The 24,959-nt window shown below is 34.6% G+C and overlaps 1 protein-coding gene across 3 annotated transcripts in view; it reads right to left on the reverse strand.

The window, feature by feature from the left end:
* Positions 1 to 24,959, reverse strand: part of LOC149073033 (ral GTPase-activating protein subunit alpha-2) — a 405,837-nt gene that overhangs the window by 234,959 nt on the left and 145,919 nt on the right. For all 3 annotated transcript variants that reach the window (XM_089246694.1, XM_089246695.1, XM_089246693.1), the window contains exons 19-20: positions 15,786 to 15,857; positions 7,095 to 7,238 (exon numbers count right to left, since the gene is read on the reverse strand). In XM_089246694.1, coding sequence (XP_089102820.1) covers positions 7,095 to 7,238; positions 15,786 to 15,857 — 216 coding nt within the window. The remainder of the gene's footprint in view (positions 1 to 7,094; positions 7,239 to 15,785; positions 15,858 to 24,959) is intronic.

Consider the following 24,959-nt stretch of genomic DNA (forward strand, 5'->3'; position numbering starts at 1 on the left):
GAAATTTCCAAATAAAAAACGTGCAGAAATTATTTGTATGATAATTTTTTTTCTAATGAGTATGTACTTAGAAATTGAAAATATACATTCTGAGAAAATATGTTTCCTTCTTTGAGGGTATTTACTTTTCAAATGCATATTTTCTCAGTTTTAGTGCATAGTTTGGAATTTTTAACTACTTTTTTGGTGCTATTTTGTGATTTTTTAATGCATTTTGCATTTTTAACGCATGTATTCTGGGCTCTATTCATAACTATTACAATGAACAAACATAAAAATATTACAATTTTAGAGGTAAAATATTTGAAGGTTAAAAACAAGTTTTATCTTTTTTTGATTTAAAATGAATTTCGATCATGCTGAAAAAGGGAAATGTATATTCACAGTTAAACTCTGTGAAAGATATACAAGCCTTCGGCCGGGCAGAGTGCACGAATTGGTGCCCAGGAAAGTATGTTTCGATAAGGTTGTTAACTCTAATGTCAGCTTTCATCCCATTTATCAACACTTTTAAACACAAGCAAAATCACTGATTGAATCTATCATCTTAAACTGACATTTGAGCAGTTTCTGGTAAATTTGTAGGAGCGACGTATTACTTTTTGCAGATTATGACGGTTCTACTTCACAAACAGCTACTATATTATTAATATATTTGTTCTTCTCTTTATTCACAACTTATCTCGGGTCAGTTTGAATAACTTTTTTCACAATTAGAGCCCGAATTATACACAAATACATACGTGCATATGCATTTGCAAATTTTGACCTTTTTCAATGTTAATGCACACAAATGTATAAAATTGAAGAATTCCATAATAAGTGCATATTTTTGAAGTTGAATGAAAGTTCAATCACATTTTTATATTTTTTTGAATGAGTATTGCTTTTAAAAATTCACATGAATAATAAGCAATTGGCAAGTGCAACAGCATTTAGAGAGGATTTTTTAATGAATCACCAAAGATGTTTGTTACCTTTGATAGTATCCGTTGCTCAAACTGGATTTAAAAAAAAATACTTATTTCATCCTGGTTAACACAGAGTGAGTATTAAATTTTCTGCAGGTTTTATTCAAAAAATGTAAGACGAACCAATTTCTCTGTAAAGAAAAGTTAAGTTATAGTGAGCATCACTCAGGGCTGCAACTTGGGGAGGGGGGGGGGGGTGGCAGGCAGGTCTTGTGCCCTGCGAGCTGGACGGAAGAGGGCACCAAATGCACCCTTTAACTGCTTCTTCTACATTACATGTGGGCACCAAAGTGCTTTCTTGCCCCGGCTGAAAAAGTATCTAGTCCTGGCATTATTAATAGGGTATAAACAACCGACCCATTACTAGAAACTAGAAATTTCCAAATAAAAAACGTGCAGAAATTATTTGTATGATAATTTTTTTTCTAATGAGTATGTACTTAGAAATTGAAAATATACATTCTGAGAAAATATGTTTCCTTCTTTGAGGGTATTTACTTTTCAAATGCATATTTTCTCAGTTTTAGTGCATAGTTTGGAATTTTTAACTACTTTTTTGGTGCTATTTTGTGATTTTTTAATGCATTTTGCATTTTTAACGCATGTATTCTGGGCTCTATTCATAACTATTACAATGAACAAACATAAAAATATTACAATTTTAGAGGTAAAATATTTGAAGGTTAAAAACAAGTTTTATCTTTTTTTGATTTAAAATGAATTTCGATCATGCTGAAAAAGGGAAATGTATATTCACAGTTAAACTCTGTGAAAGATATACAAGCCTTCGGCCGGGCAGAGTGCACGAATTGGTGCCCAGGAAAGTATGTTTCGATAAGGTTGTTAACTCTAATGTCAGCTTTCATCCCATTTATCAACACTTTTAAACACAAGCAAAATCACTGATTGAATCTATCATCTTAAACTGACATTTGAGCAGTTTCTGGTAAATTTGTAGGAGCGACGTATTACTTTTTGCAGATTATGACGGTTCTACTTCACAAACAGCTACTATATTATTAATATATTTGTTCTTCTCTTTATTCACAACTTATCTCGGGTCAGTTTGAATAACTTTTTTCACAATTAGAGCCCGAATTATACACAAATACATACGTGCATATGCATTTGCAAATTTTGACCTTTTTCAATGTTAATGCACACAAATGTATAAAATTGAAGAATTCCATAATAAGTGCATATTTTTGAAGTTGAATGAAAGTTCAATCACATTTTTATATTTTTTTGAATGAGTATTGCTTTTAAAAATTCACATGAATAATAAGCAATTGGCAAGTGCAACAGCATTTAGAGAGGATTTTTTAATGAATCACCAAAGATGTTTGTTACCTTTGATAGTATCCGTTGCTCAAACTGGATTTAAAAAAAAATACTTATTTCATCCTGGTTAACACAGAGTGAGTATTAAATTTTCTGCAGGTTTTATTCAAAAAATGTAAGACGAACCAATTTCTCTGTAAAGAAAAGTTAAGTTATAGTGAGCATCACTCAGGGCTGCAACTTGGGGAGGGGGGGGGGGTGGCAGGCAGGTCTTGTGCCCTGCGAGCTGGACGGAAGAGGGCACCAAATGCACCCTTTAACTGCTTCTTCTACATTACATGTGGGCACCAAAGTGCTTTCTTGCCCCGGCTGAAAAAGTATCTAGTCCTGGCATTATTAATAGGGTATAAACAACCGACCCATTACTAGAAACTAGAAATTTCCAAATAAAAAACGTGCAGAAATTATTTGTATGATAATTTTTTTTCTAATGAGTATGTACTTAGAAATTGAAAATATACATTCTGAGAAAATATGTTTCCTTCTTTGAGGGTATTTACTTTTCAAATGCATATTTTCTCAGTTTTAGTGCATAGTTTGGAATTTTTAACTACTTTTTTGGTGCTATTTTGTGATTTTTTAATGCATTTTGCATTTTTAACGCATGTATTCTGGGCTCTATTCATAACTATTACAATGAACAAACATAAAAATATTACAATTTTAGAGGTAAAATATTTGAAGGTTAAAAACAAGTTTTATCTTTTTTTGATTTAAAATGAATTTCGATCATGCTGAAAAAGGGAAATGTATATTCACAGTTAAACTCTGTGAAAGATATACAAGCCTTCGGCCGGGCAGAGTGCACGAATTGGTGCCCAGGAAAGTATGTTTCGATAAGGTTGTTAACTCTAATGTCAGCTTTCATCCCATTTATCAACACTTTTAAACACAAGCAAAATCACTGATTGAATCTATCATCTTAAACTGACATTTGAGCAGTTTCTGGTAAATTTAGATAATTTATTCACGATTTATCATATTTTCCAATATGAGCTGCGGATCACATAATCACCAATGAATGTGAAAAACAAAATTTATGTAACTCATAAAAATGGTTGGTAACTATGCATAATAAACAGATTTATTAAATTTCCGTAACATTATAGCAGTTCTGTTTTAGTTAAGAAAAATTATTATAGAGGTGGGTTTCTTTTATTCAGCTGAAAAGTGGCACCATCTATTGCGTAAATTGGGGGAAATCACGTCATCAAGAGTGCGCACGTAGGCATCCTCCTTTCTCGGTTTTCAAATATGGTAACCCTAAACCCTACGTAAGGCTAAATCTGCAATCCAGATATCGGGTTTTTGTTCCATCTGTGAGTGAAATTTAACTTTCTTTTATTTATCAAAAATAACAATAATTTGTTGATAATTGGAGATGCAGTCTTTGTATGACATAATTTTGTACTCAATAGGATAATGGAATTTAAAGAAATTCTTGAACAAACAAAGTGTTTCTAAGAAAAAACCAGATTTCCATAGCATTTAACGATTTGCCGTAGTTCCGTATTTTATGGTAGCAATCTGTAGAAACTGCGGAAACTCTGTAATAGTTCGCAAGTATGCTCTGGTATACAGTAGTAAAGCTATGTTTTACACAAAGTCAAAAACTAATGACAAAAATCTTTGTGGTTATGAGCCAATTTTGACAAACTGTCTTCTGAAATGTCTTTTGCATTAGCTTTTCATCAATCATCAGTAATCACGGCACCCATCTTGCACTAAGCTTTTCAATTACAATTTCTCATAGAGAATATTGTGTATGAACCCCATTCTATTGAAATATCTACGTCATCTATCTTAAGCAGCTTCAATCGGTGATCTCTTCCATGACAATATCAAGGAATTTTTCTATGATTTGCAAGGTGTCCATCTAAACCAGGCACCCAGGACCCTCTTCTTCTTTAGTGGATGTGTGAACGGTTTAGATTAATTGATGCAAAAATACATGGTCTTAAATGATGATGCAGATTCCCCATGAACTTATTCTAATTCAGCTTTGATCTAGGCAGCTAGCAAATATTTTATATAAAAAAAATTTTCCCTGCTAAACACTTATAATCATCCATTTCCGAAACTGCTAAGTTTTTGTGCTCAGACTTGTTGTGATAGGTTTTTAAGAGTTTTGCTTATAATTATTTGAAAGTGAGCATGCTGCTCTCTCATTACCTTACTTATCAAACGATTCTTGTAAGAAAAGTTTTACTGTACCAACAATTCAATTTCAGAATCAGATGAAAGAGAGCTCAAAAAAAAACAAAAAAAAACTGTTTTGCAGGTTGCAAATTAATGACAACAAACAGGGACTTTGGCAAAGTTGTCTGATTATGAAAAGAATATATATTGCTTGAATCTGAAAATTCAAAAGTTAAAGGGGACATAAGCAGTGCAATACTTGCTCATGCAGTGATTCAACCCAGAACACAAATGATGCAAAAACATACAAAAAAACTAGCAAAAACAAAAAACAGGAATATATGATATAGTAAACCCTTGATTAAACATACTAATATTTATATAATTCCACCTCGTTTTCCATAACTCTGCCTTTCCAACTACTGTACCTGCTCAATATTAGTGCAAACATCCACCATCAAATATCTCGGTGTCTACATTGACAAAAATTTTAAATGGAAGTCACATAAGAAGTATATTCAGTCAAAACTTTGTTTCAGTCTCTACAAATTTTATCACATCAAAGACACAGTAAATCTTTCTTTCCTACTTTCATTTTACTACTCATTTTTTCACTCACATTTATTGTATGGCCTTACTATCTGCGGCAGTGATTACATTAGTATGATTCGCCCTATTGTGCAAATACAAAATAAAATAATTAGATCTATTATTTGCGATTACACCACCCCTAAACATGAACTTTTTCATCATTTAAATATACTTCTACTGAGATATTTGTTCTTTTATAAATCTATAATTATTTTTAATAAAAATCAGATTTGCATTCCATTAAATACATCGAAATCATCAGCCAGGTTTAACAATACCCTGAAAATTCCTCTGATACTCAAAACAGTAAAGAAAAACTATTTGACTTATATCATCCCAAAATTTTATAACAATCTCCCAAACGACGTCCCCAGTTGTATATCTCTTCCTTTGTTTAAAAAACCACTCAAGAATTACCTATTTACCATAAACGACATCAAAGACCATTTGCTAATGCAAAAGACATTATACACATTATATGTTATCCCCTGTGGTGGTGGTCATGTGGAACATACTGCTGTAATAAACAATTTGGAGGTATTCTGTTCGTTATTTGCATAAGTTTTATTTGACTTGTGTACGTCAGCACCACCTATCGGCTGTTTTTTGTTTTTTTCCTGTCTTAAAAAAATCCCTGTGACCTAGCGATGCTAACTCTGAAAACCGTTTTTTATTTTGGTTATTTTTCGAGTTTTTATGAATTTTTAAAGTTTTTACTGACTTTTTGCCCACCCTGTACATTACAGTCATGTTAAAGTCATTGTAAATTATAAAATCATAATAATAAACAAACAAATTTCTTTAGAACTCTATTTGAAAATTTCGAAAAGAGAAAAAAATTTCAAAATTTCATCTGAAATCAGTAGAACCATGGTCCATTAAACTGAAGGCATACTATACCGTTTGTTTAAAAAATATCCTTAACAAAGCCAAAGAGAATACAAATCATTATAGTACTTTATTTGTAATTCTGAAAATGGTTGTAGGGAAATCTTAATATAATGGTATTCTATCTGTCTAAGAAGATTAAAATTTTACGTATAGTTGTATATGAATTATCACATTACATTGACCCACATCATTATTATCATCATAGACCATCACGTTCTGGTATAGAAAAATAAGAGGTATACTGTCCATGAGACAGAAGTAGGAATCAGCAAAAGTGTGACAGAAAAACTGAATATGAACTGGGTGGCTGAAAAATTTGAACGCAATTTGCTTTTCAAGAGTTTTTATTTTCTTTCAGCAATTGCAGGAATAAAACATTGTTTCACTTGAATGCTTGCTCGCAAAGAGGTTGGTGCTTTAATGCACTGATGGGGGAGTTCCTATGAAGATAATGTACTATGTGGTCATTTCTGCCACTTGTGTTGTACCTCTGAGAAATTCAAATATTCTTATTCTAAAAGCTCAAATTTTTTAATGCAATACATAATTTTTTTAACTGTCTTTCCCTAATGGAAAATACAAATACAAATACAAATACAAATACAACGCCACAACAGGCAAACCGCCCAACGAGGTGGCTGACTTAAGAACATCATGGATCCCCGAGCCCCTACCTACTACTGCTACACCACACATGCACCCCCCTCCCCAGCGGAACCCCCCAACGAATCGGTATATGCGGGAATGTGCGTGTACGTGTAGTGCAACCTGACGTAAAGTTTGTTTCTGTGTAATGCTTGTTATGTGTAGTGCTGTCATCTGCCCCCAGATTTTCTAATTATGAGTGAAGTGTTATGATTGAATGATTTATCGTTGTAGGACTGTTGCTCTCTGTGGCGAGACTTTTTAACAGGGAGATCGGCTCGCATTTGCGCCTTGAAGTTGGGAACCACAGAAAACCAACTTCAGCCGACCACACCAACTTCAGCCGACCAGGGGGATATCCATTCTTATAATTTCAGCCATTAAATTATAAAGGAGACTAAAGAAAAGAAAGAAACAAAAACATAAAAAGAATGTCATTGAACAAAATCATGAAAATAGCACCAAAAAGTCATGTAATGTCTCATGTAATAAAACAGCCGGACATTTCTGAATTACCTCGAGGCAATATGAAATCTAAAGATTTGCTTTTTTGCCTAGTGTACAACCTTCTTTTAATGCGTTGATCTTCATACTCTTCACCACACAGAGGGATTAGCCTTGAATAATCCTCAGCACCCATATTAGAAGAATCTAAACGTTCTAAAAATAAAAGTATTCATAAAACATTTTTTTAAAATATTTAAATATATTTAAAACATTAATAATAAAATTTATCTATGATTGGATTAAATGATATGCATATTTGGTATTGATAATGCATAAATAACTCAGTTGATTAACCTAGAATATGTATAGTTTAGTGATTCCCAACACAGGGCCTGCACACTACAGGGGAGCAATTTGATTATTGAAAGGGGGGTGGGATTTGAGAATGAGTTTTTCTATTAAGGCTTGGAACTTTCCAGAAATCCAAAAACATATTAATTCAAAAATTTATACTTTTTAAACAATTTCTTGACGACTCCTTTCTTTTATTTTTTCTTTCAGTGTTTTTGTTTTATAAGGGGTTTGACCAGGGGTTCTCAATGTTGTGTGTTCCCCAGAAAATTTGTGCCAGTAAAGGCCCGTTTACACGAGGCAAGTGCTTTAGTTGGTAACTTAATTTTTAGTTGCCAAGTACGATACAATGTATGCAGACGATAAGGGCCGTCTACACGGGTATAGTTGGCAAGTGCACAAGTGATTTAGTTGGTAAGTGAGATAAGAACGGTTCTATTTTTTCCGGTTAAGTAGACCTATGCGCATGCACCAGTGGGCGTGACCTGCCGCGCTGGAGGGGTCTTTTTGCTCTCTCGCGGAGGGGTTTATTTTGATCTCAAGCGTGAACCTGTTCATGCTATGTCGTCTCCTGAAGTTTCGCTAGAATTCCGCGGAAATATTGGATGGTGAGGTGGCCAGAGGACACAACCTTCAAGTTTGTTGAAAAATATCTTCGCCATGAATGTTTGCTGAACTATAGAAATGAAAATTACCTTAACAAACAAGCTAAAAATTATTCGATGTTGGAAAAAGCTATGGAATATTCTGTTGACGTGATGTCAGGAGTTGAAAAAATTTGAAGATTCAAAAATATATATCAGGTGGGGAGGATTTATATATTAAAAACTGGAGGAGGGGGGTTTCGAATATTTCTCTCATCCAGAACGAATTTGCTGCCATCTGTTGTAAAAATACATGATCAAATATTTAACATAAAGATATCATGTCTATAGATTAAATTAAAAAATAATAATTTCGAAAATTTGGAAATCATTTTTGTTTGGTTGGGTCACGCGTTGGGTCTGTCTCTCTCCGTGGATTTGAGTAGACTGAAGCGCGCATGAGCTAACTGCGCTCACCTCCGTAAAAATTATCCAATGAGCGTCTACTTACCACTTATCGTGTGGACACTTTCAAGAAGAATTGGTAAGTTAAAATTAAGTTACCAACTAAAGCACTTGCCTCGTGTAAACGGGCCTTAAAATGAAGTCAACTTACCCCTTGTGCCAATAAAATGAAGGCCACACTGACCTTTTTACAAAATAATATTCTGTACATAGCAATGTAAAAACCACGAGTTAATTGCTTTCTCATCCTTGCTGATAGACCCCCCTAGAGTCTTTCCTAGTACTCCTGGTTAAAAAATGTTGCTTTTGACTGAGCAAATGACTTGTCTGGCTCCCTCAACATGAACAGTTTACTTTTTGAATAACAAGAAGCCGAAACGAAAATAATAGTGGGGCCAGAAGTATCTTAATGATTTTGGGGCACTCTTAGCCCTAATTTTATATATTCTGTGGAAGAGGGGAATAGGCATCTAAAAATTCATGCATTATTACAAAATATTCAAGAATGCTGCAAAATATTCATACAGAAAAGACACACACATATATAAACGCAAACATTGGCGAACGCAAAGGGGGTTTTAACCCCCTCCCCTGTCAAGCCGAGATTATAGTGTTATTTTTCAGGAAAGAAATGTAAAACCACCCTTGAGAAGGAAAAAAAACTGAAACCCCCTTTAAGAAAATTCTGTGTGTGCCTATGAACGTAAATTAACAAAAATGATCCAGAATTGATGAATAGAAAATAAGAAAAATAGTTGACAGGTAACTCCAGCACCCATGAAAGTTCAGAATAAATGAAAGAAAAATTTTTTGAAAGGATGAAAATTCAGAATTAAAACATAGGGCCCGGTGCGACTGCACCTGTCACATACCCCTAATGGTCACTTTGTTACAATAAATGGGGGAAAGAGACAGAACCAGGGTGGGGGGTTGCAAAGTCCCCAGGTGGTAAAATTTAAGGATGCAAAGCAAAAAAGAATGGTTTTCACATAACAAAAAAAAATGTTGCTATATCCCTTTATGAGCTCGATTAATCATGCAGGTGAAAGAAATACTTTACATTCATATTTCGAAAAATTTCCTGGTCTTAAAGGAATAGAACTATGGAGAGTTTTACGGGGGGTACCACTCCTAACACAAAAGTTCTACTTGCAGCCCTAAAGGGGGTAAAGGGGGTAGCTGGATTTAAAAGATGCTTTAGTAGGGCATGGCCTATAAAGGTTGGGAACAACTGGTATAGTTCATCTTGGTAAAATTGAAGTTTAAGAAGACAAGAAATATGGAATTATCCAAAAAATTTGAATTGCTGATTAGTTACTCTCATCAATGTGAGATAGATAAGTTTATTATAAATTGTAACTTCAACATCAACATTTATGAGTGATGAGCTGATGCATAAATAATGTCAGCTGCTGAATTATTTTACTCTATATTCTTGAATCTGTGTACAGTGTTTCCTTTCTTTTACTATGTTTCATTCCTAATTTATGAAAGCAATTAGTGCTAATCTGCTATGAAAGTTCTTCTCAACCTTTGCTGATTATTTGAAAAACATCAAGATCTACCTTTATTTGAATATATGCTTTCTGACATTTTTCATGAATTCCTGCAAATTATTATTTGAATCTTCCTTCATAGCAATGGTCACTGTTAAGTAGAAAATGCACAGCCATAAAATGTATTTCATTCTATGTCAAAATGAAATACAATTATGAATGAACAAAGAAATTTACAATTAGCATAACAATTATTGTTTATACACCAATTTCTAAAATGACTCACTAGTTATCCAAGCATTTTTGTTGGATTCATATTGCGTGGGTAAGCTTATTATGAATTTAAATAATCTGATTTTTTTTTCACGTTTTCTGTAATTTTTTATCATCAGTAATTTTTCCAAACTGAGTTGTTAAACAATAAATGCAATAGAAAGAACAATCAAAAGATGGAAGATCCTGACATAGGTTTTACCACACAATGAATGTCATTTCCAAAAGAAGTAATAAAAAATTGTAGCAGTAGAATCTCTTCGATTACTACTACTACCAGACTTGCAAACATTTGGATGGAGGCTGTCATTAGCAATGCATATTGATTGCCGGAGGGGGGGAAGCGACTTTTTTTTCAAATTGTAAAATATTTTGTTGAACTTCATTTTAATTTGGTTCATATGAATGCTGAATATATTGTTAAATCATACATAAGTGTCATTTTGCATTGTTTTTTTCTCATAATAGAACATGACCCATTCCCTAAATATCTAAACAAACTGAAACATTGCCAAACAGACAAATGTACTTGTGGTATGGTGGGTACTCTAGTTCCTTATGCTACAGAGTGCAAATTTACAAAGCATCTACACACGTACAAATATTCCAAAAAACAATAGAAAACAATGGTTCACTCAATTCATCAAAAACAAAAACACACAGCAGCAAGGATTACAAGCCTTGTTAAATATATACACGCCAGTGGCTGATCCAGGCCGATCGCCCTTCCCCCCAAGAGCCTTCAAGCAAACATAATTCTGGTTAAAATTTTTCTTATTAATCCTTAATTTTTTCTTCTTCTCAAATTTCCTTTGCCTGAAATTGTGTACCCTGGGAAGTGTGACCTTAAGGTTTCTTCTGGTAATAAGGTCTAAAGAGAATAAAAGAAGCCATAGCCGAAGGAGGGGGTCAGTTGTATTCCCGCCAAAAATAGCCTAGGTTCTGTAAAAGGATTAAATGCGATTCGGCAATCACACCCCTAGTGCCTAAGGACACGTGTAATTTTCTGCTAGGGAGAGGGGCAAACGTACAACTTTCAGTTTTCTTCGTAACTGCCAATGAAGCACAAGCCATTGAATAAGATGGGTCATCAGTTTCCAGCCATTCTTTTTTTTCCTTCCATCCTTGAACCATGCAAGCTTAAATGAACCAATAAATGGCTGGATCTTCAAAAAAAATCTATTTTCGGTAAGTGAAAATTTTAAAGTTTTAAAACAGGTGGGTATGAAAATAAATTCCACAACTTTTGTGGAACATTTGGAGTTTTTTCAGGAAATGAAGCTGCATTCATGCGCGCTTTCAGATTCACTGATAATGACATTAACAGGGACAAATTTATGATTTTGGCGCCTTTCCCTGATTCCAATCTAATTTTTTTTAACTACTCTTTCCTTGAAAATTTGTCACTCTGTGCAATAAACCGCTAGGCCTCCCTTTGCTCCAGCAAGTACACCTGTGATAAGTCACTCTTTTTGTCACTCTCATGCTCACACACTCTTTAAGGCACTCCTTCATTTAGTCATGCATACACACTGTTCTGGACACTAACATGCTTGCACATGGTTTGGGTCACTCACATGCTTGCACATAGTTTGGGTCACTCACATGCTTGCACATGCTCTAGGTCACTTTTGTCATGGCTCACTGATATGGTTCCTTGCTGGGTTACTCTTTTGATCGTTTTCACATGCTCTAGGTTATTCTTATGGTCATTCACAAGCTTGCACAACCTCCAGATCACTCTTTTGGTGATACACATGCTTTCAAACTCTCTAGGTCACTGTTTTGGTCATTCAAAAGCTTTTACACACTCCAGGTCACTCACTGACCTAGTCCCTCGCTTTGTAGGTCATTCTTTTGGTCAACGTCATGCTTGCACAAACTCTAGGTCACTATTTTGGTAATTCACAAGTTTGCACATGCTCTAGATCAGTGGTTCTCAACCTTTTTGGAACTGCGGCAAGGTGAATCAAATACCTATGAGTCTACGGCACGGTCTGGAATAGTTTATTCATTAATAAGATAACAATCGATAAACAACCAATTAAATTTTATTTGATTAATTAAAAACACTTTAATTGATTAATTAATTAAACCACATTTTAATTAATTTACACTCTTAAAATAAATTAATCAAAATACTTTTTTTTTATGAATTTATGAATTGAACCCATTATTATATTATGTGGGCTGATAAGACATTTTTTTTCTTTTTGGTACTGTATTAATAACATGCAGAAGTCAAAACATAAACAAAGCATTTCAACAGCAACTGCAGCAACATGCTCATTGCATAGGCACCAAAACATGGGTACTGAGGCTGTTTGAACACTGTAATAAATTTTACGAGGGGCTGAGCCATCCAATTATTAACGAATATACAGTGGAACACACCACTTCCTCACCTGTATAAGGTCTTGAGCCTGTATATATGGAAAATATACGCCAACATTCTTGACCCTCAATGTTTTCTACATTTCGGCACGTCTTCCTCATTAGAAAATTTAATCGATCGAAATGTCTTAATATTCAATTGTATAGAATAAGTTTGCATAGTTTGCAAAAATATGAAGTTTTCATTCACAGGGGGCAATTAAATTTATTTGTACTGACGTGAAAGCAGCACTTTTTATAATTTAGTGTGAAATATATTTTACGACCGAACTTTGTATTTAATCTTAGCTAGAAAGAAAGTAATAATATAAAAAAATTGTCTATATTGTAACTCACCACAAAAAGTCAGCTGAAGAGTAGAGAATTGTTCAATTTTGGGCAAAACACTTGTTGCAGTATATTCATGATAGATGCTTATGTAAATTTGTGTAACTTAATAAACTTCAAAATCTTGAGAACGCAATTTTTCAACTCTAGAATTCGAAAAATTTTAAAAAGGGAACACAGTCAAGGGTATGTATTTTCTGCTGCACTCATTTCCACACACCAACCGCCGCTGAATGTCAGATTTGAAAAACAGAAAAGATTAAAAGAAATGAATGAAAGAAGATTCTCATTTGTGTTGCTTTCCCATCACTTATCATTAATGGAGCTTTCTGTGCTTTGGTGAAACTACTTGAGACAGATACTCAGTAAAAATGTGGAGAACTCACAATTTGTCCTCACTCATCTAAATTCTTTGTTGATATGCCTTGAAACCAATCACTGTTCGTTTCATGGATCCAAAATCACCTTTACCAGACGTGGGGACCAACTAAGGATCTGGGCAAGTGCTTGCCCATCAAGCTAAAGAGGACAGGGTTGTAAAAAAACCTGTGTTTTTTGGGCAAAATGGGGAAAATTGAATTTCCTATTTCCACAACCTCAAAATATCTAATTTAAACATGTATGTACATCCTTTATGTGTGCATCTTACATTGTCTAAATATACATTTTTGGTGCACATTAAGCTATGTATTTGATTAATAAAATTGATTCAACAAGGGAATAATTAAGAAGCACAAATTCATACTACTTCACTAACCACCAACTCTGGCCATATCACTATATTGAAATTTACTGCCATTAATGAGATGGGTTGGAAGTGAAGGTGCTGTCTATCGGTGGTCGCCTTGAGTTCATTTTGGGAAAATATCTTATCTATATCCTCCCTTGGGTTCGAACCCGGGACCCTGACAACAACCTTCACGATGGTAGACAAGCATCTTACCACCATGCCACTCGGGCATTAGGCTTTCATACTGGGGGCTAACGTTGTAAGAGCTATTAGCTGAGCTAGGAGGCTGTTCACCTATTTATACATATGCTCTAAGTAAGGAATATGTCTGTCCTCTGTAGTTCAATGGTTAGAACACTCGCCCGGACAGTGAAAGAATGGTGGTACGATTTCCCACAGAGGAACGTGAATTTTCTTTCTGAACTACATCTCCGCTTGGTTATCCAGGCTTTCGTACTTTGTATGAACAATGGAGAGTGACATAGTTTCTCTCTGTAAGGGGAATAATTGTTCACACACACACACACCCACTGCTGCATAATTGTATCTGGACCTCGAGTAGTATGAAGAACCTCATAAAGAAAATTGTTTGTGGTTAAATAAATGAATTTGGATAATGAAAATTTTGAGAAATCCGGATGGTGCCTGAATTTTTTATCTTCCAAATTTTTCAAACCCTGCAGAAAATATATTCAAAAGTGTTCTGATCCGTCAAAAATAAAATCTTTGGCTACGTAACCAGAACCATTAAGTTTTTCTTTTTTTAATCGAACCCAAACTTTCAGGAGCTAGTCACATGCTTCTCTCTTTTCCTTGAATTCCCCACTGTTGAAGAACCCAGCTTTATTAAATTCAATTCTTAAATATTTTTAAAACAACAAGTAATAATTGAAAAATGATCTGGTTAAGATGAGGAGATAGCAGTCATTCTGAGGATTCATTACTCTGGAGGTGTTTCCACTTGTCCAAATTAGCCATTTTTGGGAACTTAAAACTACAGAATAACTTGAATTAATTAAATACAAATGTCAATGACATTATTGTATATTAATATCACTTTATACAAGACAACCTGTTGTGTATAGTAACAAAATGCCTTCATCTGGCTAACGATTTTAACAGTGTAATTTTCGGGGTAGGGGGGTTAGGCTTATGAGCATCTTCAAAAATTTCAAGAATTTCACAAAGTTATTTTCTTTTTGTTATGAGCTAATGCTATTTTTGTCTCTTGATATTTCAGTTATGAAAGTCTGATGTACCTGTGTAAAACTTATAAAAATGTAATGCAAACATGTAAATCTTTTTTGAATGAAAATTCAGTTTACATACATTGGTTTACTTCTTCACAGAGGCTTCAATTTATTTATACAAGGATTTGTGAGTGTGTGGAAAACTATTATGTATTATAAATAAGCAATAATTTCTTTGGATATGTTTATCACATATTAGGTATAATACATATCTAAGTTCATGGTTACATTTTGTTTGCAAGTTCTTGTAAGAATTTAATATGTGAATCTCGTACCCAAATGCTTACATAAAAAAGTTAGAAGAATTATAAAAAAGTGTGTTTGTGATTCCAAGAAATTATTTATCACATTTTTGTTCCCAAAAAAATCTTTTTAACAATAATTGAAAATATACATATTCTAAACACTGCCCTATGCAGCAATTTTCAGAATACATAAACTAACCTTAAAATAAAATTTTAACCTGAAAGCAACACCTTTTTTTTTTTCATAAACAAACAATTTTCCTCCAAAAAAACCCATTTTCCCCTAAAACCCAGCCCGGGGAGCAAATATGACAAACTTGAAAGAGGACAAACATTTTCTAACATTAGAAATTTACGCTGATCGGGACTGCACTGCAGACAGTCTCCTGACTCAGCAGCAGCTAGTAAGGGCATAAGCCCATAGATGGCGACTTACAATGAACCTTTCAGCTAATTATACAAATGATAATTGTCCGGTTGTTTCATTATTTTATACATTTACATAATCTGATTAGGGAGGGATGCAATGATTGGATAAAATCTGTGTTTTCAATCACAAATAGTTACACCAAGAAATCTTACTCAGCCAAAATTAATGCCCAAAACTATAAAACAAAAAAATGTAAATGATAAAATTCATCTCACTTGTGATAGCTGATACAACCTTTGGGCCATCTCCACAACAAGTGAATTCTCTGGATGCAGGAAGCGCATATTCTGCAAATTTTAATGGGGTAATAAAAACATCAATTTTTAAAAAAAAGTAGAATATGAATATTTGAATATTCTCAAACAAATTATGCTAAAAGTTCATTACACCAATCAAACTGAAACCAGGCAATTTGATTAGTAAAAAAATTCAGATTACCAGGTTTCTTCTTTTAAATGTTTTTTTGGAACATTAATGAAAATTAGTATTCCTATTTTAGATTTACAGACCCAATAACTCTGTTTAACCTTACAATTATGCCCTGTCAATGGGCAAAGATATGCCCTCCCACAAGCATCTATATTTACACGAGAATGATACAATACGTATATGTACTACTTCACCAACTCTGGCCATATCACTGTATTGCAATTTACTGCCATTAAAGAGATGGGTTGGAAATGAAGGTGCTGTCTATTGTGGTTGCCTCAAGTTCGTTAGGTAAAATATCTTATCTATATCCTCCCTCGGATTTTAACCCGGGACCATGACAGCAACCTCCACCGGTGGTAGACGAGCATCTTACCACCACACCACTCGGGCGCTACGTATATGTACTGGCATCATCATTATTGTGTCCTTCAAAAGTTAGTATCCTTCACTCCACTACTGCCTGGCAGTCGAGTGGTTAGGGAGCTAGCCTTTGTCTGTGCAGTTATGGGTTCGGGCATGGATGTCTACAAACACTAAAAAATTCTCTGGACAGATCATACAGATAGATTGTATCTCTTGGGCATATGTAAGGATCGTGAAATTTAATATTATACAAACAAAGGACTATCTCTGCTTATGATCTTCAAATGTACCCTGTTATGACCTGGGGTCCATGTAAATCATGCATTCAAGAAAAAACTTTATAGGGTTTACATGGCTTAAATGTATATTATTATCAAGGTATAAGTTATTAACCCTTTCCGCAGGTTTTAAAATTTCTCTGATTCACATTCTAACTGCTACAGTGGAAATCACTAAACACTCTGCAAAATACCACATCTTTTTTTAGGGAAAAGACTTTATATCCCGATTTCAAGTAGGTGATAGTACTTTCCTTCCAAACTCTCAAAATAATACAATAACCAAGATTTAACAAATCAGAAGTAACCAACAATTTTATTTGTAAAATCAAGGAAATTGTTATAAATCAGGGTTACATTTATTAGGAGCATAGACACACTTGAAATGGCAAATTTTAAAAGCTACCTAATTTAGGGTTGCTGTTACAACTTATTTCTGATAACAATTGAAAAAAATACATAAATTTAAAAATAAAATGAGGATGCATGAATAACTTGCATAATACAGCAAAACCTGTCTTCAACGGAATCACAAGGAACCAAGATTTTTTCCCCGTTGAACACCGGTTCAATTGACATAATGTGTAAAATTATATAACATGATCTCGTATGTAATTGAAATACAGTATAATAAAAATAAATTAATTTAAATGTACATAAAATAAATCAATGTACATTATTTACTCTAATTACTAAATATTTAGGTTTTCACAGCACACATCTGTATGAAACTCCCCCCCCCATACTGTTATTCATCTGAAATGAATACATTTACGTCATTTTCGAATTTTCTGAAATTTCCAATGAGGGTGTCAATATCTGTCTTGTCAGGTTCAGTTTATACATTTTCTACTTCACCGCACATCAACTCCAGTCATATAGCGCCATACAGAAATTTCCAACCAGTGGAGTTGGGTAGGAAATGAAGGTGCCATCTATCGGTGGTTGCCCCAGGCTCGGGTTGTGATTTGTGTCTTGTTTCTGATGTTCTTTGGCTGAATTTGAATCCATGGACTTTGAAGGCAACCTTCATAGTGAAAGAAGAGCATCTTACCACTAAGGCAGCTAGTTTGTACATTGTCGTCTCTATTTATGTAATCCTCAGCACCAGAGCCATAACTAGGATTTTTGTGGGGGGGGGGGGCATGACCACTGTAACATTTGATGATTTCCCTGAGTAAAATTAGCCGTGTGAGCAATTCCCCCCCCCCCTCTGGCCCTGCAATCACGGAAAGCAGTGTAATGGATCAGGATGGTATTCTTTTCCATTACTTAGTTTTGTTATATGGGAGATAATCACATGTTTAGAGCCCAGGGACCATTGTGCTACCAGAAACCATTTGGAAGCCCCACTGGCATACTGCCATGAGCCAAAGTCTGCTTAGTCTTACGGCCGTAGGGTGGGGTCTTGGGTCGTTTGACGAGGACGGGACCAAGGTTGGGTGGCTGATGTCCCATCTAAATCTATTTCCCATGTAGCATTTTGTTTGTTATTATTTTTTGTCTGAAGAGCTTTCCCAGGAGAGATATCGCATGGTCTCATTGAATAGTTGTTTTTATTTTTTTTATTCAATATGTATTATCTTGAATAGCGTGATTAGGGAGACTGGCCAGCTCACCGATTATGTTTTTGTGTTGCCATTCCGAAAATTTTTTCTTTTCCAAAAAACTGTTTTTGTAAGTAAATTATGTAATTTATACAAAAATTGCCACGTTTTCAAGACAAATAAAATTTAATTGGTAGAATGATTGATGCGTTTCGGCTCTTCACATGGAGAGGAAGGCACTCCTCCATGACTCATTTGTGTGAATTCTAACCACGAGGTCCTGATGACAGCTCTCCATTGAAGAGCCAAAGCACGTTGACCATTCGACCAATTAAATTTTATTTGTCTTGAAAACGTGGCAATTTTTGTATAAATTAAAACCAGGCAAAGTTTCTAATTTTTGTGATTATTATGTAATTATGATGGCAGAGTTTTTATCGGGAGACAAAGTGTTTCTGGTAGACAATTGACCCTAGAAAAATACAAATACAAATACAATGCCACAACAGACAAAATGCCCAACGAGGTGGCTGATAAAAAGATGCCCATAAAAACATGGATGTCATATTTAAAAAATACAGCAATCCAATTAAAAATGCAATTGACACAAATTATAAACAATATATACACATGATAAAATATTATACAATGCCCATAATGAATACTTATGGTTGTCTTATTCTAAGAATGGATAGCTTCTCGATTTACCCCAACATGTTTATCGTATTTCTTTTTAAACGTGTCAATTGTGTTACAATTTACTACCTCCGGGGGTAAACTATTCCATTTATTAACAACCCTATTAGAGAAAAATTCCCTGCGACACCATAACCTTGCATTGTTCCTCACCAATCGATACTGGTGTCCCCTTGTAAAAGCAGTCGATTGGCGGTGTACTAAAAGTTCATGGTCCATCTTATCCATCCCATTGAAAATTTTGAACACTTCGATCATATCTCCTCGACACCTGTGTTCATCCAATGTAAACATATTCAAAAAATGAATATGTTTTGTAATGAAAAAGACTGCTTTAAAGCGTAAAAAGCTCTTCTCTTGTGTTCTCATTAATCACAACTATTTCTCGTACTACTACAACTCACACCGCTACTTAGGTAGCTGAACCTATCGTTCCTGACTTTGAACGTTAAACTAAAGTTATGTTGTGAATTTTTTTTTGGATAACTAGTTCTCTTTTTCCCGGCTGGTTCAGTTGAATTGATTTTAAATGAAAATCTAATAGCTTTTTATCAAGTCTTACAGTTCCAGACTGCTTGTGGCTGCTATCTCTGAGTGAATTCTTGGTGACAAAACCCTGAGAGGTTTCACAATGAAGCTATTGACATGTTGCTGACTGAAATTTACAGTTTTCATCCATCATCCAATGTTGATCTGGCCAAACTAACAAGTGCCTTTCATCGATGATCACTAGGAGATCTTCTACCTGAAACTAGCTGCTAGTGACTTGCCTTGAACTGTGGGACATGATTCCTTGGTTTGTTCAATGGTGTTGACGTGGCTGGATCTGTGTCGTGTTTACTACTAGAACACTGCCTTGGCTTACGACCAGAAAGGTGATATTTTGCTGAATATGGACTTCCATTGGTGAGACCCAGCCACTTTTACTTAAATGAATTTTCGAATTGATGCCTTAAATGTAAAATTGTTTTTAACAAAAAAAATTGAGTTAAATTGTAAATGTAAAATCACCAAACTATCAAATATAATCAAGTAATCAATGAGAAAAAAAAAAACTTGTTTCTATTTCCATCTTGTTGTCTGGTTAAACTAAGGATATTCCGAACCAGACAAGTAATCCTTAAGGGAGGTTACAGCAGCTTGCATGCAATTTTGTAAATTGTTATCTTGCAATCATTTAGAAATCTAACCATTACACTGATTTCTCCTGTAGAAAAGCCTGCTTTACTGAAAAATTCTGTTACAATTTCAGAAAGCAACCATTCCACCTCATGTGGCTTTTCAAAAACCACAGCATCAAGTATGGTAACGGTTTTTACAAATCCAAGAGTCGGTGAAGTAGAACTTGCATTGTCAAGCAGTCACTGCAATAAAAACTTTGATAGAACCAATATTTTGTATGATCCTTTGGTCAATTGGTCACAAAAAAGGCAAAGTGTTTATGTGCAATTTTCTGTTAAAAGTTTAAAATTTTCCTTTCTGTTTCCACGTTAAACAGGTTCCGTTTTATCCAGATTTGTTAATGTGTATTTCAGCATTGAAATCACGCGACCACAATTTCTTTCCATTAAAGACAGGTTTCCGCTTAATACAGGGTCCGTTGAAGACAGGTTTTACTGTATATACTGTAGAAATTTGTTTGGTACATACATCATTTTATCAAGTTCTGTTCATGGGCGGAGATACGGGGGGGGGGGGGGCACCCCCCTAGTGTCAAAGATGGAGTCGACTGATCTAATATATATATGTATATATGAATTGACATCATTATCATCGTGCCCCCCCCCCCACACTTCCAAGTCAATCTCTGCCTATGGTTCTGTTGAAAATTGTGATTTTTTGACTAACCACAAAACGCTTTTTCTTCAGATGACCTGCTATTCTTTGTCGGTCAAGACTGAGTACAAACTTGAAGTAACTATTTCTTTGCTGAAGTCTAAACATGCAGACTGCACAGTATTTTATGGTATTGGTGTACACCAACTGACCACTGAAATTTTCTAGAGCACACTCCGAATCCCTTTATTGTCTCATTTCTCAAATAGGAACAGATGTCATCTCTTTTTTTTTATGTTTGTTTCCAAAGAAGAGTTAAAGGTCAAATCCCAAGAAGTCAAACCTTCGGATTGTGGTTTTAAGTAACAAGAAATAAAAAAAAATGAATAATTAGAAAAAATTTGTTATATTGAGGGTTTTTATTCGTTAAATAAGGGTTTGATCTTTATTTTGCCCAGAGTTTCTGATAAAAAACTGTTAAATAGAGGAATTTGTTAAATTAGAGTTCATTGTATTGGGATCCGGATGTAATTTAAAAAACTAAGGAAGTGAAACGCTCTGCATTTTTCTATAAATTATACTGTACGGGCGTTCGAAAACTACCTGAAAGGGAAAAAACTGTAAATTTCGAACATTTTCTCCCTTTTTTTCTATTATAAAAACGTGAACAAAAGATGGCTCCACCCACTGTCAGTTGATCTGATAGGTTGGGGAAATGAAAAACATTTCTAAATAGGAAAAAAACCCATAGCAATACGTTGGCTCTTCCTTGCTGAAATAAAAGTGTTTTAAGACAACGAGATATCTTGTGTAATTGCTAAAACACAAAGCATCAAGATAGGCAAGATATCTCGTCAATGCTTGTGAGAGGGTTAATGCTAATTAATGCATTTTATTGAATAATTTTGATTACTATCAACAAAATAATCACAATTCCATATTTTTGAAGATACAGTCGATTCTCGTTTTAACGAATACCATTATGGCGAAAATCTCATTTTAACTAAAACTTTCATAATCCCCTAGATAAGCTTACATAGGAACAATTAATAAACATGGAATTCCTTTATAACGAAATTTCGCTATTACGAAGCGATTTCCATGTCAAATATTTGCAGTTTATCATAGCCACTGCACATTCAAGTGGGCATCATGCTAGACTTGCACCATGAGAACCAATAAGGATTCAAACCCCATTGGAGGCACAGTGGTGGTCGAGTAAAGTTGGTTTTCTGTGGTTTTCTAAATTTGAGGAATGAATGCTAGCTGGTCTCTCATTTGAAAAAGTTTCTCTAAAAGAGAACAGGCAGACCTTCAACATACATAACATTTGGGTGTCTACCATCTACACTTCAAAATATAGAAGGCAAATGGCAGCACCACTAAGAGCACAAAACAAGCATAACTCTGACAAAATAAATGTTAATTCAACATGTACACTCAGAACACATGTTCAGTCATATTCAATTTCATTAAAAATTCTCCAGAAAAATGTTTACAACAGGTACTAAAGTATCCAGAGTGCCCAATTTTGTGCTAGAGAGTATTTCATCAACGTCTCAAGTAAACACCTTGTACAAAATGAAATAAAGCAGCATTGCTTAACCTTTCTGAAAACAAGAACCTATAACATGTCTCAATCTCATCAATTTATGTCATATATAATGTACATGTTAATAATAGTCATAAACATAAAATGGCAATTTTAATTCAAGTACAGTATTCACGTAGTCCCATGATATAGATTTAAAAATAGTCTTCAATGTTAGTGATAGCAGCAATGTAACTAAATAATTCATTTTTAAATTTATAATATGAAGCTATATTTGTTAATTCGAAATGCAAGGCATTGTAAATTTTGGGAGCTAAATAGACGAAGTGTTTATTTAGCTTTCTCCTTATTGTTGTGCATTCTCCTCTGATGTAAGTAAAGCCTAAGTATGAAGGTATAATTTTATTTGAACCCATATGGATATTACTAATATCAATTGCAATGGGTGAATAATTTTATCAAGTCTTCCTATGGACCATAGGTTGAGAAATGCTGCATTAAAGGATTGAAATCATCCTTATTTCATGCATTGGCATGTCAAACTTGTTGTAAGGGTGCTCTTCTCTTTATGATGCAACACTCGCAACTAAAAAGGTTGAACACCTCTAGTTTACAAGGTGAATGTGTGGTTGAGTAGTAGTAGATGACCATGCAGGTGTTACGTCAGCATTGATAAAGAAAGAAGGGGGTTTAGGAGCTGCTGACATTTGATGATGGGGTGGGAGGGTTGAATTATGCTTATGTCATCAACCACCCTTTATAAAAATTATGAGATATTTAAAGGCATCTTGACTAGGAATGCCAAAAATGAGAAAAACTTTTTCCCAGCCTTCTATTGATAAGTCCTCTATAGAACACCTTCACTAGTAGACCTCTACAGACTGCACTCCCATCCTGTCTCACTTATAGAGGGCGGGTTGGCTAAACTGTTTTATGTCCACTCAGCATGTTACATGCATTGTCCTCGAGTGATTTGCTGGATTCCCATACATAAACAGATACATGCTCTTCGAACAGGGTGGGATGTGATTCACCAACAGCGTGCATGGTGAACGGCGAGAACTGTCTACCTTTGCCTTGCTGCCTATGCTGATACAATTTTTCATGAATGGTGGATCGCCACCCCCTCCCCAACCTCTGTACCGTCTATGCTCCTTTATGATGTGGACAAGAAAAGAAACTGCTACTTGTAAAAACAATTTTCTTATATGATGGAAGGTGGTGAGTGGGATATTGAAAAAGAAGCAAATGTTTGGTGCATTTATTTACTATTCCTCTGAAACACTTGATCATACGTGGTGTGGGCCCACCTTGCACTCGGAAAAAAATTGGTAATCATTGGCTAGCCAAGAGACCAGACATATGTTATAATTCTTTATCACGTCAAATTCGATGATCAAAATCTCTGGAATTAAGAGAAACCATAATGAAGAAGACAAGAGCTCAATGCTCGGAAATTTGTACCAACAAGCAACAGCAATCTATACCACTCTTAATTTGTGCTTAACTTAAACCAGTAATTAATAAACTAAAATGAGCTAAAAACAGAGGGTGTTTAGTCAATAATCATGTGAAAAATAATCTTGTGCATACATAGCAAAGTTCCCTACAGCAGTGTTAGGCTCCTTATGTACAGTCAAAACCTGTTGTAATGCCATCATCTGTCACCAAAGAATTCTGGCGCTATAACGAGTTTGTCATTACATCGGATCATGGTTGGAATAACATTTTAGAGAATCTTCATCACATGAATTCACATATTTATTATGAACTACTGTATCTCAGTGTGGTGGTCACCTGAAGTTGATTTTCTGTGGTTCCCAACTTCAAGGCACAAATGCGAGCCAATCTCCCTGTCAAAAAAGTCTAGCCACAGAGAGCAACAGACCCAATTATTCAAACATTACACTTCACTCATAGTTAGATAATTAATGGCAGATGGCAGCACTACACATAACAAGCATTAAACAGGAAAAAGCTTCAAGCGCATTAGGTTTGCAACAGGTACACACACATTCTGGCATGTACCAGTTCATTAGAAATTCCGTAGAGGCATGTGTACAAGGTGTATGTATGGATAAGTAGTAGTAGCTCAGTGTCTTATTAGTATTACTCCATAAATAAAATAACTTATTTTATAAGCATTCAATTTTAAGATGAGAAAATTCATAAAATTGTAAAAACTATACAATTACTTAAGTAGTTCTTGATAGAAACTTAACAGAAAACATATCATTCAAATTATTTTAATTCTACATAAATTTAGAGATGCATTTTATAAGTACAAAAATAAAATAAACAAAGGGAATTAATGACAGCATCTTTTTTTATATAGTCCGCATCAGCTTCACAATCACAAAACATGTTTTCTAGATATTAAAAGAACTACTTTTGACATGATTGACTGGAGCCAATCAAGGGGATGATACCACTCAAAATGTAATGACGAGAGAGTGAAAACATGCACCATTGAAAACCTTTTCTGGGCAACTGAACAAACTAGTGCAGTTCCCTCATTGTACATGTACACTTTCTCTTGTCAATAAATCTCTTCTGCTGAATATGTAGTTGGTTTTGGTCCCTACACACGTTTAGGTATTCAATGTACTTTCTAAGACCCCCCCCCCTCCCCGACCACACAATTCTTCATTCTTCAAGTCATTTGCTTTAAACAATCGTTATGCTGATGGAAAACTACAGTGGAATAAAAAGGATAAATCCCCAACTCTTCTCAGGGGAAAAAAA

This window comes from Pholcus phalangioides, unplaced genomic scaffold, assembly GCF_987345545.1.
Source record: "Pholcus phalangioides strain wild (caught in Gottingen) unplaced genomic scaffold, Ppha-v1.0 ptg000017l_1, whole genome shotgun sequence".
Classification (NCBI taxonomy): Eukaryota; Metazoa; Arthropoda; class Arachnida; order Araneae; family Pholcidae; genus Pholcus; species Pholcus phalangioides.